This window comes from Mauremys reevesii, linkage group 3, assembly GCF_016161935.1.
Source record: "Mauremys reevesii isolate NIE-2019 linkage group 3, ASM1616193v1, whole genome shotgun sequence".
NCBI classification, from domain to species: Eukaryota; Metazoa; Chordata; order Testudines; family Geoemydidae; genus Mauremys; species Mauremys reevesii.
In genome coordinates, this window is record NC_052625.1 from 26,136,934 (window position 1) to 26,164,314 (window position 27,381).

At 40.2% G+C, this 27,381-nt stretch overlaps 1 protein-coding gene across 16 annotated transcripts in view; it reads left to right on the plus strand.

The window, feature by feature from the left end:
• Window positions 1-2,459: 2,459 nt before the first annotated feature.
• The window catches only part of CCDC88A (coiled-coil domain containing 88A), a 374,196-nt gene continuing 349,274 nt past the window's right edge, over window positions 2,460-27,381 (plus strand). For 9 of the 16 annotated variants that reach the window (XM_039529475.1, XM_039529472.1, XM_039529474.1 and 6 more), the window contains exons 1-2: window positions 2,460-2,618; window positions 3,744-3,844. In XM_039529475.1, coding sequence (XP_039385409.1) covers window positions 2,481-2,618; window positions 3,744-3,844 — 239 coding nt within the window. In that variant the 5' untranslated portion in view covers window positions 2,460-2,480. Of the gene's footprint in view, window positions 2,619-2,656; window positions 2,785-3,337; window positions 3,646-3,743; window positions 3,845-27,381 lie in introns of those variants that run through there. The other 7 variants (XM_039529477.1, XM_039529476.1, XM_039529464.1 and 4 more) reach the window with 3 other exon arrangements.

A 27,381-nucleotide genomic window follows, 5' to 3' on the forward strand; every position in this document is an offset into this window, starting at 1 on the left:
ATATTTCAGTATGTGGTCAAAAAACCTCCACAGTTTGTATCTTTGCAAACCCTGTTAGTAGATAGATTTGCCATCACACACAATTCCCCATCCCACCACCAATACCTTTCCTATAGAGTGGTTTAGTTTCAACTAACTGTTTTATGTCACTCTTCAATCTTGATGAAGCAATGAAAGAGTGCCAAGATGGAGTGGCCATGATTGGCTGAGACAGAAGTACATATCTGGGTACCATCAGTGTATTTGTACCTAACACCATGCTGTCTTATCAGTTATCATATACATACTGAGCAACACTGTCAATAAAACAACCCCTAGTAGTCCCTATTTTTGCAGCCACTTCTGCAACGATAAATGACCAACCCATCAGTAATTAATTCTGAAGCTAATCTGAAGATGTATAACAGAAATCAAGGTAAATTTTCTTGAATTTGCAGTTTCACAACTACTGCAATTATAACAGCTTGGCAATTTTACTGTGTGGTTATTCTAAAAAAAGAATACATTACTATTTTCCCATTTTGTTTATGTGTTGGTTTTCCCTTGCCTACACCTCCAGCCTTTGTAATTAACTATGAATCATTTGTTGAGATGCACCAATTTGCAATGGACTTCTTAAATAAATTATAAAATGGATACCATACATTCAGTGGCCTGACTGCTGGTATACTGAGAAACAATGTGGATGAGGTAATATCTTTTATTGGATCAACTTCTGTTGATGAAAGAGACAAACTTTCGAGCTTCATAGAGCCCTTGTTCATGTTCGTGTAGCTCAAAAGCTTGTCTCTTTCATTAACAGAAGTTGGTCCAATAAAAGATATTACCTCACTCTAATATCCTGGGACCAAAAGGGCTACAACAACACTGCAAAGTATACTCATCATCTAGAAATGCCCAGAACATGCATAAAGTGAGTGCTCCTGCTGTCAGTGATGTCATACAACACACAGGCTGGAAAAAACCCAAACAAAACATACTTTTAAAACTGTTTCATCAAATGTTCATCTCATAATAACAACAACACAGATGTCGGCACAAAGCATTTTCCAGGAATTGAAGACCAAGTGGTGTTACTAACCTGTAGCTGAGCCTTGTATCAGCAATTCCTCCTAGCCAGTCTTTAATTCCCAGGAAATGCTTTATAGTTCACAGAGAGCTTACCGGTTAGCTATTCAGGCTTTTACAAAAATCCTTTTGTAGTTGTCTTTAAGGGCTAGTAGTTTATTGGCTGTTATTTCACTCATGTATCACCAGACCTTTACTCTGGTCCAAGACTTCACAACTTTTTTTCCTGCCTATTCCCATTTCATGGCAAAACTAATAATACAACCTCCCTACTCATCTGGTTTTGGGAGGGAAGGAGAGAAGGAAGACCTTGCTTTGTATACATCCATGACTGATTTGCAGAGAGATGAAATCTCATCATTGCAAAGCAAAGCTACCCAAATCTACAACTTTTGTTGTGTGTTAATAATTTACCAGTAAATCTCTTTTATTTGAAATCTGATTTAAAGACTATTTTCCCCACAACCAATAATTTATTCTTCTATTCTTTTACAGAGTGATCCTCTCTAGTATAGAAGAGAAGAGGTCATTAAGGGAGATTTCCTTCCTAATCTTAGAGAATTAGGACAGATACAGCATCCAGACATTTGGGTTAAAAAAACACAATCTGTTTCCCTATTTGGAATTTTTTCAAACATTTAATTTCAACCATATTAGGGAATTGATTTTTTTAAATGAAAGTGTACACACACATGTTGGAGTGCTGGAAAAACAAGATAAAGTTATCTGGAAAATATGCAGCTAAAATTTCTCTCCTGTCACAAGAGTGGTCGGATTTAGTCTGAGATTTTGCATACTGCTCTGTCAATACAATACAGTCTGAGTATATTAAGTACATAAAATCCCCTATATTAATATAATGCTTGAGGTGAGAATTGAATGCGCAAGAAAGAGGAGACAGCACAAGGACAATAGCGTTGGTGAACCAATTGCTTGTCATCATTAACAAGATCGTCCTCCTTCCCCTCTTTGTCCCAAGTTCAAGCAGACTGGTTTCGTCTATATCTCAATTTCACCTTTATATTTAAAAAAAAAAAGAGGACCCCTTCCTCAAAAAAACCCCCTATGATCCACGTTTATGAGCGTGGCTGAACCACCTCATCCACAAGGGGCAGAAATGGGAGAATTCAGCGCCTCTCTTTCGCCTCAAGGGGAGCTGGGGTTTCACCCCCCCTCTTCCCTCGCACACCTTTCCCCCACAGAGAGTCAAATTGAATCAGTCTCCTTCTGCAGGGGGACAGGCAGAGCAGTCCATCCCCTGAGGAGCCGGAGGGCAAAGGTACCCTCCGCTCACTCTCAGTCCATTGAAGCTTCTCCGCGCTCCCGCGCCCCGTCCCGCCCCTCCGTGGACGCGCGTCTCCGCTGCCGCAGTTGCACTGCGCGTGCCGAAATCGTGTGCGCGGGCGCGAGCCATGCAGCGGTTTCCCCCATCCCCCTCCTCAATTCCACCACCATCCAGAGGCAGAGGGAAGAACAGGCTGGCGGAGGGTTACTCTTCGCTTTTGCAGAGAGCAGCTAGCGATCCATGCGCTCTTGCTTTCCTTGGAGCAGTGCGTATAGAGAGTGTGATGCGGCTGTGCTGGGGCTGATTGGGGCTTGCTGGCCGTTACTTGGAGAAGGGAAGAGTGGCGGTTCCTGCAAAGGAAATTAGTTTTCAGGGACAGCGGGACGTTGAGGAGCCAAGGAAGCAGGGGGGATTGAGGAGTCTGTTGGGAGGTAGGGGGGCTCAGGAGCAGCAAGGCACCAAGGAGCAAGGAGGGGTGTGGGGCGCTGAGGAGCCACGGGAAGGGGGGGGGGGAGACTGCGAGAGCAGCGGGCGTGGGGGAGGGCGAGATCACGGGGCGAGGCAGGGTGCGTGTGGGGAGGGGTCTTGTCCCTTCTCTGTCGCAGTTCAGTTGATGACAGCGGGGGCTAAAAAGGGGAACTGATTAGCAATAGCTTCCCTTCGCTGCTGAGGGGGCTGGTTCCCTATCCCTGGGCTGCCTGTGACACTGGTGGGGGTGGGAGCGGGGTCAGAGGCTGTACCTCTCGTCGGCCCAACCTTTAATCTGAGGTGGAGGCTGCTGAGTGGTATTTGCCCCTCACTTCCTCCTTTCCTTGCTCTGGGGGCCGATTAGCCTGGAGAGTTTAACTGGGGCTTCCCCTCCTCGCTGAATGAGGAGTTGCTGTGGTAGCCTGGAGGGTTTTTTTTTTTTTGGTCTGATGTAGACTCCAGCAGCCTTCCTCCTTTCTTTCCTTCCATCCTTCCTTCTTCCTCTTCACTATGTAGAGCGGGAGAGACCCGTCAATGGGAAGGCTGAAATTAATTTAGATGGACTTTCGATTGCTTTTTTTTTTTAAAAGAAGAGGATAAATCCCAGTTGCCAATGCACTGTTTTTTATATTGCTTTGGAGAAATGGGGTTCATTTGCTGCTGCTAAATCCTTGGAGCATTTTAGAGAGTTGCTACAAAGAAGGCAAATCTGTATTTTTTGAAGCAAAGGAGCCACATTGATTTTAGCCTTTTTTTATAAAATGGAGAATGAGATATTCACACCCCTGTTGGAGCAGTTTATGTCTAGCCCTCTTGTCACCTGGGTAAGCATTAATTTTCACAAATGGCATTTCTTTAAGGGTAAATATCTAGCTGCAGAGATTGAAGTGGAGTTAGTGTCATGGCGATGATTATATTTTAGGTTAAGACATTTGGACCCTTAGCTGGAGGAAATGGGAGCAACCTGGAGGAATATGTGGCTCTAGTGGATGGCATATTCTTGAACGAAGTCATGCTCCAAATGTAAGTGCCCATGTATGTGTTTTTTCTTGTCGTATATTTTATTTTTTGTCAAGTCCTTTGTTTCTTCAACATGTCATTTGACTTCTAGGCATCACTTTGTAAATATGTCTGATCATAAAATTGTGTTTTGGCTAAAAGTATTCACGTGGTCAGCTATGAGGGGTATCTAACGTATACTATATTTAGTTGAATTTATTTCCACAGGATTTTTTTTCTAATATAGAAAACATATTTTTAAAATTTACTATTCAAAATCTGGAACTGTATTGTTAATTATATGATACTGCCACTAGAGTTTGCAAGTCTGAGACAGTATGGCAAAAATGACATAATTGCAAAGTATATGGTGCAATACCCACAGGATCATGAAATGTAAGATTTAATAGAAATTGTATTTTTTATAAACATCTGTAAATACAGTTTCATTTTTACATAAGTGGTTTAAAATAAGATATAAATTAAATTAAAATTAAATTAAAGACCAGAATGACTAATAATTTGCCTGTTGATGAGGTTCTAATGTTTGTTTTAGTTCATGTGGCATAGGATTTTTTGAAATTGTGTGATGCACTGTTATATATTGCATGCATGCTAAGAGGGACAGACTTGTTTTTTACTTTGTTTTTACAGGATCAAAAACTTTAGTAAGCACTGGTTGTGCATTGTAGTATGGCTACATTTTTATTCATGCTATAGAAGCTAAAATGATCAGTGAAGTGTTTTGTTTATTGCCACAACCCATACACAACACAGTTTTTTCTGTTTGGTATCAGAAACTAATTATTGAAAATTTTGATTGTTTGAAAGGCATATATAATTATATAAGAGCTACAGAAAGTGATATGAATGAATTAGATTAATATATTAGTCACAATTTAGAAAATATGTAGTTGGAGAAAATAAGTGCTCCACTTATTGAAGTTTCAATAAAAACAGAACTGCAGAATACATCAGTTTATTAAGAAGTGTGATTTCTACCACAATTGTGACTATGGAAAATTGCTTACTAGTATATTGCCCAGATAGTGACATCTTTCTGTTAGTCCAGTGGTCCCCAACCTTTTCATCTGGCGGGCGCCAGATGAAGGACCACTGCGGTGATGGAGCACCCGCCGAAATACTGCTGAATTTCGGCGGCATTTCGGCAGCGACGCCTCTTGATGACACCGCTTGCCGTCGACAAGCGACGTCATCGAGAGGTGTCCCCGCCGAAATGCTGCTGAAATTCGGCGGCATTTCGGCGGGTGCTGTCCCAGGGGCCAGGACGCGAGCGCATTGGGGACCACTGTGTTAGTCTTTAAGGTGCCACCGGACTCCCTGTTATCTGTCATGTACATTTCTGTAGTACTGTACTTCACTAATAAGAAGCAAGATGGTACTGGCGGAAAGAACTTCTCATTTAAAGCAGCCCCTTGATTTTTTTCTCCCCACAATATTTTAAAGTCTTCCTATATAAATTTAACCTATGCTTGGATATCTAGATAGGAATAACTGTACACATAAGTAGAGATATACCAGTGTGTAAGCAGCTTGCAATGACAGCTGTTCACCAAGAATACTGCCCAGTGATGGCCAGGCACATTCGTGTACTCTATTTATACTGTTTTCACTTGTGGTAAAAATATTGTAAAATTACTAATTTTATGTACAGTATTGTAAATATGTATACGGGATGTACTGAGCAACTTTAAAGCCAAGTTTTGGGCCTACTGAAGTCAAGCCTCACTTTTGCCATTAACTTCAGTAGAACCAATATTTAAAATTTATTTTTGTAATATAGATCCTGCAGAGAAATGTGAAAAGTATGGTGAAGTCTTTTTAAAAATGTGTATCTTCTTCTAGAAAGCTTTTATTGTTGCATAAATGTGTAAGTGATTGAAAAGTACAGTGTCTTCTACTGATGAATTTATTGAAACACTGTTGTTACTGCATAATTGAATTTGACATAATCCAAATCAGAAAAGTTAAAGTAATTTGGCAGCTACGTGAATGTATATGCTGGCAACAGAACTTTTATTAATTATAAAAATGTTTAATTTTAAATTGGAGGCTGATCACTAACTTTGGTCAAAAACTTAGTAGTTTAATCTTGAAAATATCAGGAATGAAATTCTGAGAACTTTCTCAAGTCTTTGGAATTTTTTCTGAGACAATATACTGGTAGAAATATGCTGGTAGTCTTCCTCCGAATTATTAAAAATAATACAAACTCGACAGATACAGTTGTCATGAGGATCTCTGCCCAAGCTCCAGGCCCTGGTGTTTTTTTGTCTTGTCTTTGTGTATAAATCTTGGACCACATCCTGAAGAATGTCATCCACTTAGAAAAGTGGTCATTGTGTGTATAGATAAAATGCAAAAATATACAATTTTTTTTAAAATTTTAAAATCTATTAAAGATAATTTTAAAAAAAAGATGATTTGATAGTCTGGCCAATAAATTGTGCATCACATTAGAAATAGAGATGAGGGAGTTGGTGGTGTCCAATATTACTATATTTGTAAAAATAATTTCATTTATAACCTTCTGTTTTCATGTTTGTAACTTTTTTCCATAATATTAATCTTTTGGGTTGAAATTTGCTGTGCTTGCTCTCTGTCCAAACTTGAAGTTTCTTGGACGTTTGAGCAAAATCTTTCCAACAGCTCTTTTAAAAAATTTATATTTGGCAAGGGTGAAAAAAAATGTTTCCTGTTTGAGGCTTGACTTTATTCCAACTGAAAGGCTCATTTTTAGCCTTTGTGTTGACTTTTAGGGCCCAATCCAACTTCCACTGACAACCAGATAATCTTGTCTGTAAGTAGGCAAAAATGTCAGTTTTGGAATTTTGCAGTTTTTCATCAAAGGCTTACTTTTCTTCGTTTGAAAAGGATATGCGAGTTTGAAAAACTGTATGCTGAGCATACATTGTAGACAATCCATACATGTTCTTTTCACTATAGCAAGAATTACACTCATAATGTTGAATCTCCACCCATCTTCCCAAACACCCACTGAAACAAACAAACAACTCAAGAAACAAAGCTATGCCTCCAGCAGAAATGTTACCTCAAAAATGGAGGAGAGCCAAAGGCTCCAAGAAGTCCACTGGGCACTTTGCTGTTGCTACTGATTTTACCTGGAAAGTGCTCAGATATTACAGCAACGGGCAGCAGTTTAAAACCCTTACAGAGCTATGCACTTACAGATAGATGCAGTTTTAAAACGAACCTTAACATTTATTGGTATTATTACCTATACTCTTCCTTTAAAACTTTGGTTACCATGTACAAGAGAAGTGTGACAGAAAAACTAGTACTAATGCATTTTGAGACACTCTAGCTTTTGAAAAGTTTTCTAAAAATCATAATGTGATAATTGTCTAGATCTCTCGTGATAGGGTTAGAAACATTATTTACACCTCCATACTTTTGTACTCCAATGGAGAGCATGAACTGTTGTTCCAGCGAAAATCATTAGGAGTGATAGTTGCATTAGATGTGAGAAGTGCTACCAGAAGTAGGTGTCTAATACATTAAGTGCATCAGCTTCTTAACATTCTACACTAGTTTGCTTCAATTGTCAAATGCTGTTAATGTTAGTATTTTAGTGCCAGAGTACAGCTAGCAATATGTATTGGCTGAAACCTTTTTATAGGATGACATTACTTGTTTCTGCTGTCAGTATTGCTCACAGAGGTGGGTGTGAGTGTGTGCGTGTGTTGGTTAATATGTGAGTAGAGAAACCATCACAGTAAGCAATTTACATAGGTTCGGAACATGAACAATTGGACACTGTTTCAACTGTTGAAGCCCTGCTGCTTTTCTGCTTTGGTACATATTTCATTTTTGCCAAATGTTTTAAAACAAATGTTATATGAATTTATGAAGGGGAGTATTAATCTCAGATTAGAGATGGTTTATGTTAAAACAAGTCTAAGTTATGCAGTCTAAAAGGAGGTTTTGTTTGTTAGAGAAAACATTTGTGTGATTTAAAGTAGGACATTGGTTCTGTCCTGGATTAGCCAGCCATCAGGAGTTTTAGTCTGGCATTTACTGTGCCCTACTCCTAGCTGGACAAACTTTACTTCCAAGACTTAAGATGTTTCATGACTATGGAAGCAGATGTCAGTCAGAATAATTTGTTTCCAAAAGGAATATAGTGGGTTCTGAGACTTTTATTTGTATCTAGATTGATTTCACCAGTTCTCAGTCGAAAAGAGAAATTTCTATGCTTTGTAATTTTGCATGTATCTTTGGTTCCTTTTGAATGCAGATGAAACTAAAACAGGTACTATATAGCAGGGGTTCCCAAATTGTGGACCTGGGTGGTCCGCTTGTGCAATTTAAAATGAAAAGGAAACATGTACATTGTTTATTTACAGTATTATAGTTTATATGTATGTAAAAATTAAAATGAATAATTTTCCTCAAGAAGTGTTAATAGTGGGCTGCAGTGCCTATCGCAGCTACACAGATGGGACTCAGGGAAAAAAGTTTGAGAGCCCCTGCCATATGGCAGAAGTTCTTAAACTGGAGAGGAGGCGGGCCGCCCTGGGGGCCATGTAATGTATTCTCTGTGTGTGTTGTGTGTGTGTGTGACTGCACACATTTTACCCACAACAATGAATTAGCAAAGCTGATTATTTGAGACATATCAGGCCCTCAGATGGCGCTATGCATTTGACTCTAGATGGCGCTGTGCATGTCGATGGATTTCTGGTAAGATTACATATCATTATACAAAGTCATTGCCAACTGTAGGTTAATCTGTTTGCTTACAATTAATTGTGTACACCGTGTCATAGCATCGACCACAATTGCAGTTTTGCTTTTGCTCTTATTACAGTTCATCGTTGGTTCTGTTTTGAATCAATGCCTTACTGTTTTTAATATTTAGTGAGAGTTGCATTTTTTTTTTAATCGGTATATGTACCTGTGTGGTGGTGGGGATGTAAACTACTACAGACACATAGAAGGGGAGCGCAATTAAATAAGTTTGAGAACTACTGCCATATGGTACACAAACTTCAGAGGATCTCTTCCTTTACTGGGAACTTCAAAGACAGCTTCCAAACTAATACTCTTTAAGGGAGGAAGGATAGTCCAGTGATTAGAAAGGTAGCTAGGGACTTGGGAGTTATGGATGTGATTTCCTGCTTCCACACAGACTTCCTGTATGACTCAAGTCAAGTCTTTCTCTGCCTCAGTTCCCCACCTGTAAAATAAAGTTAATAGTAATCTCTGTGAAGATAAATGGATTGAAGATTGTGAAGTGCTCAGATATTACTATGTGTCACCATATAAGTACCTAAAATAGATTAAACGGTATTTAAAACTGTATTTTAGTTAATTTTTTTCAATGTATATAGTGCTCCTATTGCACATATGCATGCACTTACACAATAACACATTGTTAGCTCTTAGATATTTTCATCCGTAGATCACAAAGGCCCTGACTATTAATCTTCTATTTTTTAATCTTAAAATATTTCTTGCTATATAAATGTGTTACGGTTATGATGTATAGAAGGCTTGTAACTTAAATATTTACATATTTAAAGTACCATTTACTAAAAGAAATACAAAGTAAAGAGAGAAATTATATTTTGAATTGAAAAAAGTTGTCTAAAGTTACATTGATAAATTTCTCAGATATACTCAGATTAGTACTGTTTTATCAAAATAAACTAAACTATTTAAAAACTTGTACAAATGGAAAATTCCTTTATGACTCAGTAGTGACTACTACATTTTTTATGTTATGAGTACTAACTCTTATGTGAGAATTCATAAATTTTCACATTTGTCTATATTTAAGAAAATTAATTTATCTTTTTGTAGTAGATAGGAATATATCACATAATACAATTTCAGCAGCGCATTATATCATTCAAATATTTTATTGTATGCAGGAATGTCAAGACCGCAGGGCTTTGTACAAAAGGAGAAACTCAAATGTTTGTTAATTCTCATGTGGAAACAGCTAGCATCAAACGCTATTTACATAACACTATCAGTGGAATAACCTGCATACTCAGTAAATCCTTAAACCTGTTGATTAACAAAGATAATTGTAATCGGTGCATAAATTTACGTTTACATACTATTAAAGTATGAAAGCGACAAGACAGTCGTAACCAGTCTCTTATGGAAAGTTTGTTTTTGTTTTAGCTTTAATAGATGGCATTCTATATTATGTAGGCATCTTTTGTGTTTTATGGAAATCTAACAGTAGTATAGTTTGTGGCCTGGATCTTTCAAAGTTTAGTCCCATTAAATAAAGTTCAGCATGTAAATATTTGCAGGATTTGGGACTATCATTACATTTACACCATCCATGAGCTTTCAGCCATATAACAGTGTCCTGCAGCTATATTATGGTCTTATGGAAGAGTTCCTTTGATTGTGCTTTATGTCTATTATGGAAATAGTGCCACTATTGGGATATAAACCTCTTGGTAATGATGGGGGAAAAAGAGCATGCAGCACAGTCAAATTACAAGTATCACTTTCAAAGAGCTGAATTTAGGTCTTGAAAACTAATGGTAGCTAAATCAAGCATATTTAAAAATAAATTAGAAATTCACCATTTAGAGTTAAAATTTTCAGCTTTAGTAATACTAAGTATGAGTAGGTACCATTCTCATCCTGCTCTAAAACAGTCCATACACTGTGTGGAGTCAAAACTCTCTTCCTTCCTGGAGTTTGGTTTTTTTATTGGAGAAAATAAACAACAAATAACAATGTTCAGCTAAAGTTCAAGTTTGGCTTCTGCTCTTTGGGTTCCTTTTTCAGGACTGTACAATCAGTACCGTAGGTGGTCTTGCTCTTGATCATCATGGAGTAACACAATGGTGCATCAGGAGGAGCTACTTAGCATCTCCCAGCAGGATCATCTCCACCTGTTAATGAAGTATTTTTACATGAGAACACTGGCTGTTCTGTTACATTAAGGAATCCAACTAATTCCCCATTGCTGTATAATCTTTATTAGTCACTAGCCCCATGTGTGACTTACATTGCCTTCAACTAAAGTTTGCAAAAATATATACAAAACTCAAATTAAAAAGTAACTAGATTATTATTGGGGTCTGGTGAACTCTGATGCACAAGACCAAATTCTGTAGCACCAGACCCTACATTACTTTATTGTATTGCATTCTCATTCCTGCTGTCCATGCCCAAACTGTCTTTTGGTTGAAAATATGAATATTACATCAATTAGTAAGTTATAATTCTCAACAATATTTTTACAGTGATTATTTTAGAGGGTATTTATTTTCACTCTGCTTTTTCTATTGGCTGACTGGACTCAGGGGTCCCTCAACTCCCATGATATTGTGCAGGCGGCCTACTCAACAACCTCCTCCCAATTTCCATGCCAAGTGTGCAGACCATGCACTGTAATCCAACTAACTCCTCCTTGTGAAGAAAGCTGATGGCAAGAGGCAGCTGCAGGCAAGTCCTGCCAGAGTAGGGAGATGGAAAACAAAATGTTAGGTGAATTTAGAAGCAGAATGCTGAATTCTGTAGCACCTTGGAAAAATGTCAAATTTTGCAGCTGCAGAGTCCATGCTCTCTTCCCTCAATTAAGATGAATGGGGCAGGTTCACACCTCTCAGACCTATTGTTACAGACACAGGCAAGTGTCACTGTTTGTTTTATAGCATTTTTAACTCTTTGCTATCAGAAGTGCTAGAATTTTTTAAAATGAAATTTAAGATTGTGGAGTGCAATTGTGCAACGAGGAGGAAGTTCCACAACAAATTCCATTGCTGCCATGTACACAGGGCCCTAAATATTATTTTTGGAGAAGGATCCTGTCAATAAGAAATGGGATTTTATAAATGCCTAATGATTTATTTTATCTAAAGTAGGGCTTCCGTCTTGCATGTTAGCAAGTCCATAGGATGTGTATGGTGGTAGGATCTGTACTTGCGTGATATATTGGGGTAATGGATGGATGAAAGGAATAGAGGACATGGAGAGACGTATCCGCATGGAAATTTTCCAACAGTTGGTCTTTCCCTGTCCTTCTTTTCTCCCCTAGGTCCCCTTCGCATGCATACGCACACACCCCTATATGTCCTCCCCCAGTTCCATGCCCCCTTTCCTTTGTCCTTACTCCATGTCCTCTCTGTGGCACCCCATCACCTCTCTATATTGGCGGTTAAGTAAACTGTCCTTCATTCCCCCTCATACTTCCTTAATATCCTGGTCCTCTCCTGCCTACGACCTCTGCTCTAAGATATTTCTGAGATTGGGGAGCACAACTCCATGACACCTGTGCATATGTATCTTCATTTTCCTGCCTCCATCTCCAGGCATTCACCTTCATATCTTTCCTGGGACTCCTGCTCCACCAAATTTCCTTTTGGCCTCCTACTTCCCCAACTCTGGTTCAGTCTAGCAGCTGGAGCCAGAAGGTCTGTGTTTGTTTATAACATTTATACTATAAATGTTTTATAAGTGTTGCCCCTTATACATTTTTTTTATAGAGGCCCTCTTTATATATTAAATGCCCTATTGAAAAATACTAAAAGGCACTTCTCAGCAAAGCCAACAAAACTAAACAAATCTGGAGTTTCTAGGCCAATCTATTTTGGAAATATGTTGAAGCAAAAAAGTACACCTCTACCTTGATATAACGCTGTCCTTGGGAGCCAAAAAATCTTACCATGTTGTAGGTGAAACCGCATTATATCGAACTTGATTTGATCCGCCGGAGCGCGCAGCCCTGCCCTTCCGGAGCGCTGCTTTACCGTGTTATATCCAAATTCATGTTATATCAGGTGGCGTTATATCGGGGTACAGGTGTATAAGAATAAGTTTCAAAAAGGTAAACTTCAGTTAAAATTTCAAAATACGGTAATTTAGAACGTTGACAATTTTCCAGTAAAAAATTGGCTTCAGATGAGATGTGTGCAAAACTTAAGGAAGACTGAGGAATTTTGTGTGGTAGTTGAGGAAAGTTTTAAAAATTGAATTTAAAATCTTAATTCCTAACCTGAAAAGCAACTACTGCCATAACACAGTTGATGTCTGGCAATGAAATTATCAGTTTGTTCATAAACAGTAGTTGCAACTGGCTCTTAAATACTTCATCATGCATTAAACCCACATATTTAATGTTCTAATAACTCCCTTTGGCGTACCCAGTGTTGAGCGAAAAGTCGAGTGGAAGTGAAACACTCCTCTGATTCAGAAGGGTTACTTAAGGGGGAGAACTGACTTTTATTGATATAAATAAGGCCAGATCTAAATTGTGAAATTTTGCTGCTATTTCTGTCAGGGGTGTGAATAATTACGAGATTGGACTGACATAGCTGTGCAGGCAAAAATTTGTACTGTAGGTGGAGTTTTACTGCCAAAACTGTGCTTTTGCCAGTGTAGTTTATTTTGCTCCAGGGGTATGGGTGGGGACTGTAATGGAATAAGGTATACTTGCAAAATGGCAGTTTTACAGACAAACGCTACACTAAGATCACTTAGCTGGGCTAGTGTACTGGTATAGTTGTAGCGGCTAAGTGCTCCTATTGTAGATCTAGCACAAGTGTCAGAAGTCAATTTCCCATCTTGCTAGCTTTGTCCTTGTCACCAATTTATACCACAGATGGGAGGGGATTTTAGTTACCAAAACTTGATTGAAAATTAGTTAAAAAAAAAAAAAAAGACTTGCCATCTTAATATGTGTCTGTATGCACACTTAGTTTGTGGCAAGCTGGAGTGTAAATCTATGGTGTACTAAGTCTTCCTCTTCACTCTAGAGCTGAGGGTGTGAGTCCAAGCTTGAGCAGATGTATTCACACTGTCTCTCATGGAGCTAAAAATAGTAGTGTAACTGCAGTAGCATGGACTGTGGTGAACAGTGGCATGGAATAGCCACCCTAAGTATGTTTCCGTGGGTTCTAAGCAGGTTTGTACTTGAGGCGGCTAGCCTGTGCCATGGCAGCCACACCGCTGTTTTTAATGCGCTAGGTTGATGAGAGCTAGTGTGAGTGTGGGTACTCGAGTTGGTCATCACACCCCAAGTTCCAAGTATAGATGTAGCCATAGTGTCAGTGTCGCCTGTATATGTATATATATCTCCTCAATATATGTTCCATTCTGTGCATCCGAAGAAGTGAGCTGTAGCCCACAAAAGCTTATGCTCAAATAAATTTGTTAGTCTCTAAGGTGCCACAAGTACTCCTGTTCTTTTTGCGGATACAGACAAACTCGGCTGCTACTCTGAAAAGTGCAGCCATAGGATACTACTGCTGCACTAGAAGTTTCCTAGTGTGCTTTAATCAACTTGTGTTTTAAAGTAGAGTAGATTGCAACAGCCTGTGAAGTGTGTATTTTATCTCAGTTTTACTGCTAGAAAGAAAAACTGAGTAAGAGTGCAGTAATATATTGTCCCAGGTCACGCAGCTTGTGCTTTAGTTGGGGTGGGGATGCTTTGTTTTTATTTTTTTCTGCTAGAATCCAGTTAATTGATAGTTAATTGGGTTGGTAGCCAAATAACAGATATAATCCCCCATTTTGAAAGTAAAAGATTTGTTTCTATATTTTTCCTGTTTCTCACTCCCAGTTTGGGATTATGTTCTCTGTATGTGTATATGTGTCTCCTTACTATATGTTCCATTCTATGCATCTGATGAAGTGGGCTGTAGCCCACGACAGCTTATGCTCAAATAAATTTGTTAGTCTCTAAGGTGCTATAAGTACTCCTGTTCCTCTTTGAGTGGAGGCAGTGTCAAAGGCTACTGCTTAGCCAGACCCTACTGATCCAGTTTCCCTCATTAGATTTTCCCCCTTTCATGTAAATGCTAGACTTTAGGGGGAGAATTTGGAAAGGGGGGGGTCTTTTAAAAGCTGTATGATGATTCAATAAATTTAAAACTGTAAATATGCTATATTTTTGGGATGGGGGAGCGGCAGAAACAAGTTGATTAATAATTCATATTTATTGAATTTATACTGTTGAATATGCACAAAAATATATCTTAGGGGACCTAGTTATTAGGACTCTGTTTACAATTAAATTTTTATTACTGTTTCTTTGGTGTAAGACACTTTGGGCTATGACCTTTCTAAAATTTGGTTCCATGTTTCTTATCATTCTTATCACTATTTACATTATGTGTAAAAATTCTAAAATAAATCCCACTGGCAGCTATAGAGAGACATTTGCTGCTCGAGGTTTTTTTTTTTTTTTTTTTTTCCTTTTAAACAAGGCCTGTAGCGGGGTGGTCACCCGCTCCTGCCTTAAAAGGCTTAAAACAGCCCTGGGAGTGGGCTGTGGCAGGGGAAAGGGTAGGCTGATTGGAAAGCAGCCACATCTGTGGCTAGCTTAATGGGGGCCCAGCTGGCCCTTATGAGAGGGCTGGGGCCAGAAGCCAGACACAGACTCTCTCTAGCTTTGAGAAGGAGGGACCTGGCTGCAGGGAGCTGAGAGAAGGTACCTGGAATAGAGCAGGGCTGGGGGAAGGCCAAGGGAGCTGGGGGAGCTCCGGCCTGGAAACCCCCCAGGCTGCGGCCTAGTGGAAGGCCAGTTAGGTACCTGAGTTGCAGGGGGCAGCCCACGGGTAGGCGGAGGCAGCAGGTCCAAACCCCCCTTGCTTATGATGAGTGGCTTTTACACTGCAGTCTGCTCCAGTGAGTGGGGGCTAGATGGTGACTGGCAGTAGATCATGACTGAGGCAACGTGAGGATCGAGCAGTGATCCCCAACCTTTTCCGTGGGGCGGGCGCCGGACGACTAGCCGCTGAGGACTGTGGCCGCCAGACAAGCAGCCGTCGAAATGCCACGTGAAGCAGCAACATCGAGGCATTGCTGCTGTGAAGGAGCGTCATCAAGAGGCGTCGCGGCGGGATTTTGGTAGTAGCGCTTCTTGACCTTGCCACTTCTCGGCGGCATTTCAGCAGCTGCTTGTCCGGCAGCTAGTAGACACTAGCCATGGCACCCGCAGGCACCGTGTCGGGGACCCCTGGGATAGAGAGTTAGGGGTTCCCTTAGGTGGGGAGACCCTGAGACTGCAGGGGTATTGCCAGGGGGCAGCACCCCAAAGACAAGGGGTCCTGGGTCCTGGGAGGGACATGGGAGCCAGTGGCAGTGGGACACTGGCCTGCAGAGGGCACTCTGGAGGCTGGAAACACTAATTCCCTGAGATGACCAGCAGGAGGCGCCGCAGTGGCGAGTCACGCACCGCGACAAGGCCCTTCAGGAAAAAATATATGAAGTAATTTTGTGGTGGCTTTGGAAGATTGTGGCTGTATATTTATAATACTTTGTGTACCAAAACAGTACAGAAATGTTTAACCTAGGCTAAAACATGACCAGTTAACGTGGCTTAATACGTTAGTCTGTGTATTAACAAGCATTAAGAAGGCTTTTCGTTCATTATTCAGGTAACTTTATTGAGCTACCAAGTGAAAAAACACACCTCTTTTGCATGTCAAGACAGGGCTTAATTCTATCCATGTGAGTAGTTCCATTTTACCAGGATCAGGCCCTTAATGTTCTGCTCTACATATGTCTAAATTGTAGGGCTGTCGATTTAATTGCAGTTAACTCATGTGATTAACTCAAAAAAATTAATCACACTGTTAAACAATAGAATACCAATTGAAATGTATTAAATATTTTTGGATGTTTTTCTTCATTTTCAAATACATTGATTTCATTTACAACACAGAATACAAATTGTACAGTACGCTCTTTATATTATTTTTGGTTACAAATATTTGCATTGTAAAAATGATAAAAGAAATAGTATTTTTTAATTCGCCTCGTACAAGTACTGTAGTGCAGTCTCTTTATGATTGAAGTGTAACTTACAAATGTAGATTTTTTGTTTTTGTTTTTGCATAACTGCACTCAAAAACAAAACAGTGTAAAACTTTAGAGCCTACAAGTCCACTCAGTCATACTGCTGCCCGCTTCTTGTTTACAATGTTACCTGAAAGTGAGAACAGGCATTCACATGGCACTTTTGTAGCCGATGTTGCAAGGTGTTTACATGCCAGATATGCTAAACATTTGTATGCCCCTTCATGCTTCAGCCACCATTCCAGAGGACATGCTTCCATGCTGATGATGCTCGTTAAAAAAGTGATGTGTTAATTACAGTTCTCTCAGTCACAAATTTGTCTCCTGCTCTGTTTTACCTGCATTCTGCCATATATTTCATGTTATAGCAGTCCTGAATGATGACCCAGCACATGTTCATTTTAAGAATACTTTCACTGAAGATTTGATAAAATGCAAAGAAGGTACCATTGTGAGATTTCTAAAAATATCTACAGCACTCAACCCCAGGTTTAAGAATCTGAAGTGCCATCCAAAATCAGAGGGACAAGGTGTGGAGCATGCTTTCAGAAGTCTTAAAAGAGCAACACTCTGATGCGGAAACTACAGAACCTGAACCACCAAAAAATAATAAAAAAAATCAACCTGCTGGTGGCATCTGACTCAGATGATGTAAATGAACATGCGTCGGTCCACATTGCTTTGGATCGTTATCAAGCAGAACCCATCATCATCATGGACGCATGTCCTCTGGAATGGTGATTAAAGCACGAAGGGACGTATGAATCTTTAGTGCATTTGGCATGTAAATACCTTGTGACGGTGGCTATGACAGTGCCATGCGAATGCCTGTTCTCACTTTCAGGTAAAATTGTATACAAGAAGCAGGCAGCATTATCTCCTGCAAATTGTAACCAAACTTCTTTGTCTGAGTGATTGGCTGAAGTAGGACATAGTGAAGTTGTACATTTTTATTTTTGAATGCAGTTTCTTTTGTACATAATTCTACATTTGTTAGTTCAACTTTTATGATTGAGATTGCACTACAGTACTTATATTAGGTGAATTGAAAAATACTATTTCTTTTGTTTTTTACAGAGCAAATATTTGTGATAAAAATAAATATAAAGTGAGCACTGTACACTTTGTATTCTGTGTTGTAACTGAAATCAATATATTTGAAAATGTGGAAAACATCCAAAAATATTTAAATAAATGGCATTCTATTGTTTAACAGTGCAATTAATTTTTTTAATTGCTTGACAGCCATTCTAAATTGGTTGGGAATTTACCTCTTAAGCATATGTTGTAAGCATTTGCAGGTTTAGATCTAAACTTTATGCTTGTGAGTAGTCCTATTCACTTATATTGAACTATTCAAGTATGTAAAGTTAAACACGCAAAATACATGTTGATTTCCATTGACCCTCTTTGCACCAATAACATTTTTTCCCTAAAACCCCCTGTAGAGGAGCGGACTCACCCCTGCAGCGCCTCCTGCTAGTCTCTCAGGGAATTAGCTCGATTTCCAGCCTGGAGCACCCCCTGCAGGCCGGTGATCCACTAATGCTTGGCCCCCATGTCCTGCTCTGGACTCTGGTGCCTTGTTAGCTGGGGTGCTGCCCCCCCTTTCTTTCAGGGTCTCCCCTCCCCAGGAAACCCCTACCCACTATCCCCACCTCACCTCAGTATAAGGCTACTGCCAGTCATCATCTAGCCCCCATGCCCTGGGGCAGACTGCAGTATCAGCCTACTCATCACTGGCAAGGTGGGTTTGGACCTGCTGCCTTTGCCTACCCCTGGGCTGCCCTCTGCAACCCCCAGTACCTGTTGGCCTTGTGCTAGGCTGCAGCCTGGGGCTTTCGAGGCAGGAGCTCCCCAGCTCCTCTGCCTTTCCCCAGCCCTGCTCCACTCAGCTCCCTGCAGCCAGGCCCTTCTCCTGCTACAGGCAGAGGGAGACTCTTTGGGCTCCTGGCTCACAGCCTTTTTATACAGGCCAGCTGTGGCCTGACTGGGGTGTGGCCCAGCTGTGGCTACTTCCCCAGTCAGCCCAGCTTTTAGAGCTGCAGCCCTCTTTGGGGCTGCTTTTTAAACCCCTCAGGGCAGGAGTGGGTAACCACCCCGCTACACCCCCTATTTCTGATTTTCAGTGGAAATTCTCTGTAATGTGAACCAAAGTGAAAAGTTCTCATGTTGGTCTTTAGAACAAGTTTTATGAAAGGTTCTGATCCTGTCAACTTGGAGTTAAAAAAAAGAATTGATCTGGAGGAAGATAGTGTAGTTGGGAAAGTACCGTACTCTGCAAATCTCTGCAGATTTTTTTTTTTTTGACTGGAGGAATTGAAATTCCAAGTTCTGATTTGTGTGGTAGAATATAGTAGAACAAAATACTTTTTTGCTCCTTTTGATAGGTTATAAATTTAAAAAGTGATTAATTTAATACAGGATGCATATATCTGGTTAATCTTTTCCCAAGTAAAGTTAAAGGTAGTTTTGTCATTGACTTTAGGGGAGCCAGGATTTCGATCATGGTAATTTTATCTGGACCCAGTATTAGAAAGTAATTGATCTGAGACCTACCTCCCTTACAACTTATATTTTCTAGTTTTAAAAATCTATTTACAAAAGATGCATTACATTTTTGCACAGCATAGTCATTGGAGGGTGCTACGGAATATTCACATCCCGTCCCTCTGTTGGGGCAGGGCAGAGTTGTGATACCGCCGCCGTTATCGTCTCCCCGACAGTCTTTAGGCTGAAAGCAGTGTGGCCCAGAGGCCAGAGACGGTATAACGTCCCTTCGGGTCAGGACAGAGCAGCTTAGTGGCGAGTCAATCACAGTGGCCCTTGCGCTCAGGGCAGCGCTGCCTAGCAGCCAGAGCCAGTATAACTGCCCTCAGTTGCAGGGCAATATGGCTTAATGGCCAGTGTCCATATAACGGCCTCTGGGTACAGGGCAGTGCAACCCAATGGCTAGAGTCAATAGCGCAGCCCCTAAATGCAGGGCAGTGTGGCCCAATGGCCGGTACCCAGGGGCGAGAGGAAGGAGCTGCCACCAGGGGGATGGAGGCCCGGGCCCACCCGACTCCACTGGGCCTCGACCCAGGCCCTGACAGTAGTGGAGTGGTTCGCCACTGGGTCAGCGTGGAATCCCACTGAAACACGTTGACCTCACTTGGGTGGGAGAGGCCACTTGCTCACTCTACCTGGGTCACTTCCTACCGTGCTTCCAGAAGCTGCAATCCATTGAGCATTGGCATTTCTGGGCTCCCCAGCGTGGGTTCCCTGTGGCTCCGTTGGCTGCAGACCTCTCGTCCGGCTTTCAGAGTCCCTGGTTCCTGCAGGCAAAGGCTGGGATGGGTCTTCAGCTGGAGCCTCCGCCAAAGGTCCTTCCCCTCTAGTGTTCAGCCTAGAATGAGCTGGGCTGCTCCCTTTTATGGTGAGGTAGTAGTTGGAGCATGTCTAGCATAGTCTGAGTGGTGGGACTTCCGCCGCCCATAGTGTGGGATTAATCCTCTCTTGTCTAGTGCGGGGTATGCACACCCCATCACATGCACCCTTCCCTTAAGAGGGACCTCGGCGAGTGGTCCATCTCCCTTTCCTCCCCTCCCAGCCTGGAGAAGAAGTCCACATTGGCTTTCCTGCGTGAGCCTTAGCTGGCCAATGACAGCCGCAGAAATCATATGGTTGGAGGGAGAGGTACCAACGCATAATCCTGGGATTGGTGTCCTTCATGCTGTGGAGCTATTGGAGGGGTGCATGATTGGTAATCAGTGTGAAGGAGCTGCCGAGCAGATAGTAGCATTGGGCATTGATAGCCCACTTTACTGCCAAGGCCTCCTTTTTTATTGTCAAATAATGTGTTTCCCTGGGGAACAGTTTACGGCTTAGATATAAAATGAGGCATTCTTCCCCATTGATTTCCTGTGATAGGATGGCTCCTAATCCCACTTCTGAGGCATCTATTTGCAATATGAAGTCCTTTGAGAAGTCTGGGTGTATGAGGACTGGTTCCTGTGCTAGCTGTTTCTTTAGGGTCTGGAATGCTTCCTCACGCCACTTGACCACCACATCTGCCAGGAGTGGGAACTTTTGGTTAGGTCAGAGAGGGGAGCTGGTATTGTTGCAAAGCCCAGTACAAAACGCCGATAGTATCCGGCCAATCCCAGGAATTGGCATACTTGCTTTTTCATTATCAGTATATCGGCTAAAGCTTGCACTTTATTAATCAGATGCCGTAACTTGCCTCCTCCCACTATATACCCCAGGTATAGTCACCTCTTCCTGCCTGAGACAGCATTTTGCAGGGTTGGCTGTGATAGCTCTGATTCCCACAGACTCTGAGATGGAAACCACAGCTTAAAATAGATAAAAAATCTATTCAGATAGATTCAAATCTCTACTCCTCTGTATTTAGTACCAGTTACTGTTGCAGTCTGAGGGTTCTGTGCACTGATCCTCCTCTTCTTCCAACTTCCTCGTATATGTGTTTGTGCAGCATGATCTATTCTGTTTTTTTCTCACTTCTTCCACTGGCTTCTCCTCAGTGAGTCAGCAGAGTGGTGTCAGGAAGTCTTCTGTTCTGCATGCTCCCTCAAGCTTGGTCTAAACCAGTGTTCTATTCTACCACTGCCTTGTCTGTTCTCTTTTTTTGCAGGATGCAGCAGACTAAACTAGCCCATACTGCTATCAGTACCAGTAAACCCTCTCTTTGGCCTGCCTTTGGTCAGCGTGGTCTAACACAGACTGCCTTTTTGCCATACCTACTGGTTGTTTTATTACAAGTGCAACAGACCAGCCTAGTCCATATTTCTAGCCTGCATGTTTCAATAGGCCATTGAAATAGCTGGAAACTGCAGGTAGAGGTGCAGTTAAGCTTTTATGTTTCCAGGTACCCTTCATGTATGTCAGTTGGCCTACCTGGTCATTTCATTGAGTTTGACAGCCGGTCACTTTCATCCAAGTGACATTCCTGAGAGCTTCTAGTTGCTAGTTCCAATGGATAATCTGAACAGCTGTGATGCTACACTGAAAGTCAGCATTAAGTAGATGAATACACCATTTTATTGCATAAGTGTAAAACCACTTCAACCAGGTTTTAAAGACTCAAAGAGCATTACTGCTTAAACCAGGGGCTTTAAGCATGAGTGCTTGTGCCAAGTTTTCCTCTCTTCCCTCCCCCATTCCTTATCATCCTCTGCTCCTAAAAATGTTTAAAAATAAAAAATAAAATATAATAAAATAAAAAATTAAAAAGGCATTATCATGCCCATTCAAGGGGCAGGCTGTAGACTGGGGCATCAGCAAAGTGCTAATTGCAAAAGGAGCAGTCTTTATACCTGTGAGACTGCGTAGCTCAATAGATGGGGAGTTGCTTTACTCTTCTGTCATGGTTACTTCAAGCCTTCAGTAAGATGCTTTTCTGTACCATGACCAAAAAAAGGCGAGGGAAGAGAGAATTAGACATTAATTGTTCATAGACCATCATCCTCCTTCAGTGGGAACTCACTCTATTAGGCATATGACCATTTTCTGTGCAGAGAAGTTGAGTGTTTTGGCATATGACTACTTGGTCTTTAATATATTGTTTTATCCATCATTGTAAAATAGATGGGTTGTCTTTGTCTGATATGGCTCTTAGATGAAAGGTTATGCAGTCTCTTGGTTTTCCTTCATTAAAACCCTTTATATGGTGGAGGAAGGCAGAAGAAGAAATGCAAAAAAATAGACAAAAAAGGGCTGTTTTTCCTCTTGGTTCAGTTTTCTTGATGTTTTCAGTTTTCAGTTTGTGGACATTAGTTTTACTGTTGGCTATTTCCCAGTTGTATTGGTTAATGGTGCAGCAAGTATCTGTGAGGGGGAGAGGTAAAATTTACATATCCATGTGTAATTTGTCTTTCTCTGAAGTGGTGCTTGGTGATCCATGAGCCCCCCTCCCCCTCTACAATTTCACCAAATTTTACATTACATTTCAGTTGGAGATGAAATATCTCAGTTCTTCCTTTGTCTCTTATGGAGCTTTTCTGTAGAGAGAGGGAGAAATTTTAGGATTACCTTATATTGAGATCTTGCTTTGCCATACGTTTTCATTTCCATTTCCATTTTTTTGTATAATAAATGAATAAGTAGATAGAGTATCCTACCTGGATGTCCTTTGTAATGTTTATTAATCAGAAATTATAGTTTGTCTTCTCAGCTTTGGGAGTTGGGAGTTAAAGAGTCACGAAGTTCTCTGAACAACTCCACCTGCTGGCAGTACATTTTTGGTGGGGGAGAGAGAGAGAGAGAGAGGGGGGTTTATATAAGAGCAGCCTCCGTGTTTGGAAGATGAGGAGGAATAACTTAGTCACAATGGATCATGGAGAACTAGGTATCCATTTCAGCAAAGGAAAAATTATGGGTGGTTAAGTATATTTTATCTTTCTAGTGGCAAGTACTGTTAAAAACTATTATCCAGTACAATGACCTTTTTAAAGTTTTATATTTTATCTTATAGACTTATAGACTTTAAGGTCAGAAGGGACCATTATGGTCATCTAGTCCGACCCCCTGTACAACACAGGCCACAGAATCTCACCCACCCACTCCTGTAACAAATCCCTAACCCATGTCTGAGTTATTGAAGCCCTCAAATTGTGGTTTGAAGACCTCAAGCTGCAGAGAATCCCCCAGCAAATGACCCGTGCCCCATGCTGCAGAGGAAGGTGAAAAACCTCCAGGGCCTCTGCCAATCTCCCGTGGAGGAAAATTCCTTCCCGACCCCAAGTATGGCGATCAGTTAAACCCTGAGCATGTGGGCAACACTCATCAGCCAGCACCCAGGAAAGAATTCTCTGTAGTAACTCAGATTCCACCCCATCTAACATCCCATTACAGACCACTAGGCATACTTACGGGCTGCTAGCTATTATGGAATCACTGCAGTGGTTCCATAATGAAGTTGGAAGAGTTATTTTATTTTGACATCTTTTCTTCACTACTTTCCAACTCCCCCCCATTCATCCTATTCCCTTTTTTGCTTACACTGTTCAATTTTAGTCTTATCCTACAAGTGAACACTCAGACAAATTATGGGGCTGTGAAAAGTTACCTTTTTTAAAAATTGCCACCTTCTATTTCTTGTATTGCACAGCTAATATGAATTAGACATTAATTGGTTTTACTATGTTCTGGAATTCACAGTTAACTGTAAGAGAACATATTTCTTTTTAAGAAAGTAGCTGGTTTTGGGAGGAGAATTTATTTGATTTTTGGTGCTTTTATAATAAGACATTGCAGTTACGTTGTCTTTACACATATAGGTACATATCTTAATACAGAATTAACAATTTTAAGCTACATATTGTTTTACACTTCCCGTTTTTCAGAAGTATTTAAACACAGGCTTAACATGGTGTGTGTAATTAATGATTCATATTAACTTTTTTGGGGGGGGGGGGGAGGGAGCATTTCAAAGTCTCTCCGTAACAGCTGTTGAAAGTCCAAATGCTATCAGTAATACTTCTGCTGACAGCTAATGGAGAATTTTCAGTAGCCAGAGCTACCAATTTGTAGCCCAAAGTTTCCTTGTACAGAGGTTCCAGTGCTGGAATATTCCTCCTATATGAAGGAGTTAAAAAGTAGGAGTTTTAAGAAGTAAAATAGGAGATAATGGACAAATAATAGCTATGGAGACAGCTTCAAGAACCATGTTAACTTCAGTTACGGAAAACAGCAAAAAATCAGTGCTTGTTAAATGTAAATATTGGAAAGGAAAATGCAGTTTCCACTCTAAGGATATGCAGGGTAGAAAAGTAGTAGTAATAGCTAATCACACTATCCTTTTATGTAAGAGAACAAAGAAAGTCAGTGTTAGTTTTTCGGTTCATTCAAGGAGGATATGATCTTGAACAGGATTATCTAAAAATTCTAGTGGTATTAACTGTTTTAAATGTTTACAATTTTTTTTGAAGTATGTAGATCTCCTAAATGTGTGTTTTAATGAGCCATCCCTTCTTGGTGAGTAAAATATATACTTTCTTAAATTGTATTAGTAAAAAAGGAGGTAAAGTACACTACATCATCATTTCAGTGAATAATTAGTCTTTACTGAACTCTTTGTTGCTATTTATCTACTCTCCTTGCATTGGATAAATTGTAGGCAAGTAGAGATAATAGGCAGAAGAAGATAAGAGTTTGGAAAGAGAAGGTAAAGATACTCTCATTAGCTTGACAGTCTAGTTCATTTTATAAACTACTTTTAAAGTTATTTTATAAAAAGCTGAATGAAACAAAATTATATTTTATTCTGCACATTTCTTTTGACCTCTGGTTTTCTCCGTCACCCTTGATTCTCTGATTTCACTGTATTTCCTTTTGTTTTGGATTTGTGTGCAGTTTAGTTTTTCTTGGTTATCCAGACAGTTCCAGCCAGTAAACACATTATATCCATTCTGGAGATTCTACCATTCTTTCCCTACTATGTGTAATCAGAACACTTTTCCAGGTGAGAGGAGATTCTTCTCTTAACTGTGTAGCTGTGAACCTTCACATTTAAAATATGGGCTCCAACACTCAAAACATCCTCAAAGATTGCAGTTGTCACATTGAGGACAAAGGAAAAGATGGCCTCAGAAAAAGCAGCATTCTAGTCCATTTAGTACATTGAAGATGCAGAACAGTACCTTGAATGTGACCTGGAACTGTACTGAGAATTAAATGACTGCAAATCACTAGTGTGATGGGGTATTAGTTCACTAAATTAAGAAAGAAAGCTGTTGCATGCTATACTATATGTAGTTTCTCGGTGACTTTCAGTGTTGTCACCGGGTTGTACATATTGAAATAGTCTAGTCTGAGCCCAAATGTCTACACCACAGCTAAACAGCCCCTTAGCCAGAGCCCTGTAACCCCAGGTCATTTGACATGGGTCAGCCCTGGGTGTTTAATTGCAGCGTAGATATACCCTAATAGGCTTCAGCTGTTTCCTGGCAATGATGACTAACCCCTGCCTGCTTGGACTGGAAATCCATAGCTTTCTGTTCAAGTTGCTTTCTTGCCTTCCTTGGGACCCAGATGAATAATACACCCTGTCACAAGGTCACCCTTTTATCCTTCTTTATTATTTAAAAGAAAAGTTTGATTTTATTTCTGAATAAAGACTGGGAGTGGTTGGGTCATTACAAAACCTAAACTTAATTTCCGCATTACTAATTTCTCCCTACTGTTACTCACACCTTTTTGTCAACTGTCTGTAATGGGCCACTCTCTTACCACTTCAGAAGTTATTTTTCCTCCCTTGGTATCCTGCTGTTAATTGATTTATCTCATTAGACTGACCTAACACTTGGTAAAGCAACACCCTTCCTTTCATGTACACCTCTACCCCAATATAATGTGACTGAATATAACACAAATTCGGATATAACGAGGTAAAGTAGAGCTCCGGGGGGGCAAGTACAATATGACACGGTTTCACCTATAACGCGGTAAGATTTTTTGGCTCCCGAGGACAGCGTTATATCGGGGTAGAGGTGTAGTTATATCTGCTCCTGTATTTTTTACTTTATACATCTGATGAAGTGGGTTCTAGCCCACAAAAACTTATGCCCAAATAAATTCATTAGTCTGTAGGGTGCCACAAGGATTCCTTGTTTTTTTTTAGCTTATAGTTGGTTGATGTTGCCTGAAAATATGTTGTGTGAGAGCTTATTGTGGAGAATTGATAGTGATTATCTAGTATCATTGACAGAACATGTTTCTTTTGTTTTAACATAGTTAATAATACATGTTTGTGTATTACAGAAAGCAGCACATGTGGCAGTCAGATTGAAAAAGAGCAATAGGAAAGTTGTTTTCATGTTCTATGCTGGTCATAGCTGGGAGACAGCTGTTTAAGCTGATATGAAATTAAATTCCTGCAAGCAATTTTTTTGTCTCTCTCTCTCTCTCTCTCTCTCTCTCAAAGAAGGACTTTCAAATAGAAGAGAATTCCAAAATGGTAAAAGGTGGTTTTATTTTGTATTTTGAGATTTTGGTTTCTAGTTTATCCTTCGATTGTATTTGAGTTTCTTTTGAATACCACTAAAATTAAGACATTATTTTATTCCCCCTTCCTCTTTTTACTTTTTCTCTCTCACTTTTAGATTTTATGGATTTCTCCTTCCCCACTATCTTCATTTCTGTCAGTCTCCCTACATTTATTTTCTTTCCTTACTCTTCTAAGTTTGTCTGTTCCCCTTCCTTGGTTGGAGAAGGGGATTTGCAGGATACCTGTTTTACCTTACCATTTTTGTGTAGATATTTTTCTCTTTACAAAGGATCATATATTTGTTGTTTTTGGATATATTACTGCAAATGCTATTAAGAAAGTAACAGAATGGAAATATATAAGGAAGATACTAGTTTCACTCTGCTCCTTCTGAGTGTTATGTACAATAATAGCAGCACCGTAAGAACATTCCTCTGTGGTTCGTCAGGAGGTGTATTGGTTATGGGGAAATAAATTCCTTTGTTATTGGATTAAATTTTAAACTCCTATGGCCAGATTGTGGTCTGTTATGATAGTATTACTGTAACTATCAATAGTTATTTGTACAAAGAATAGGTGAATAAATGCATGGAAAATTTGAATATGTAGTATACAAATGAACATGTCTGAATGATAGTCATCCTGGAATATTAAGCAAATTAGCCAACAAACTTACTGTAGTAGGACAGTTATTTTTGAAAAATCATGGATAACTGGGGAAAGAATCAGAAAATTGAAGAAAAGCAATTGTAAT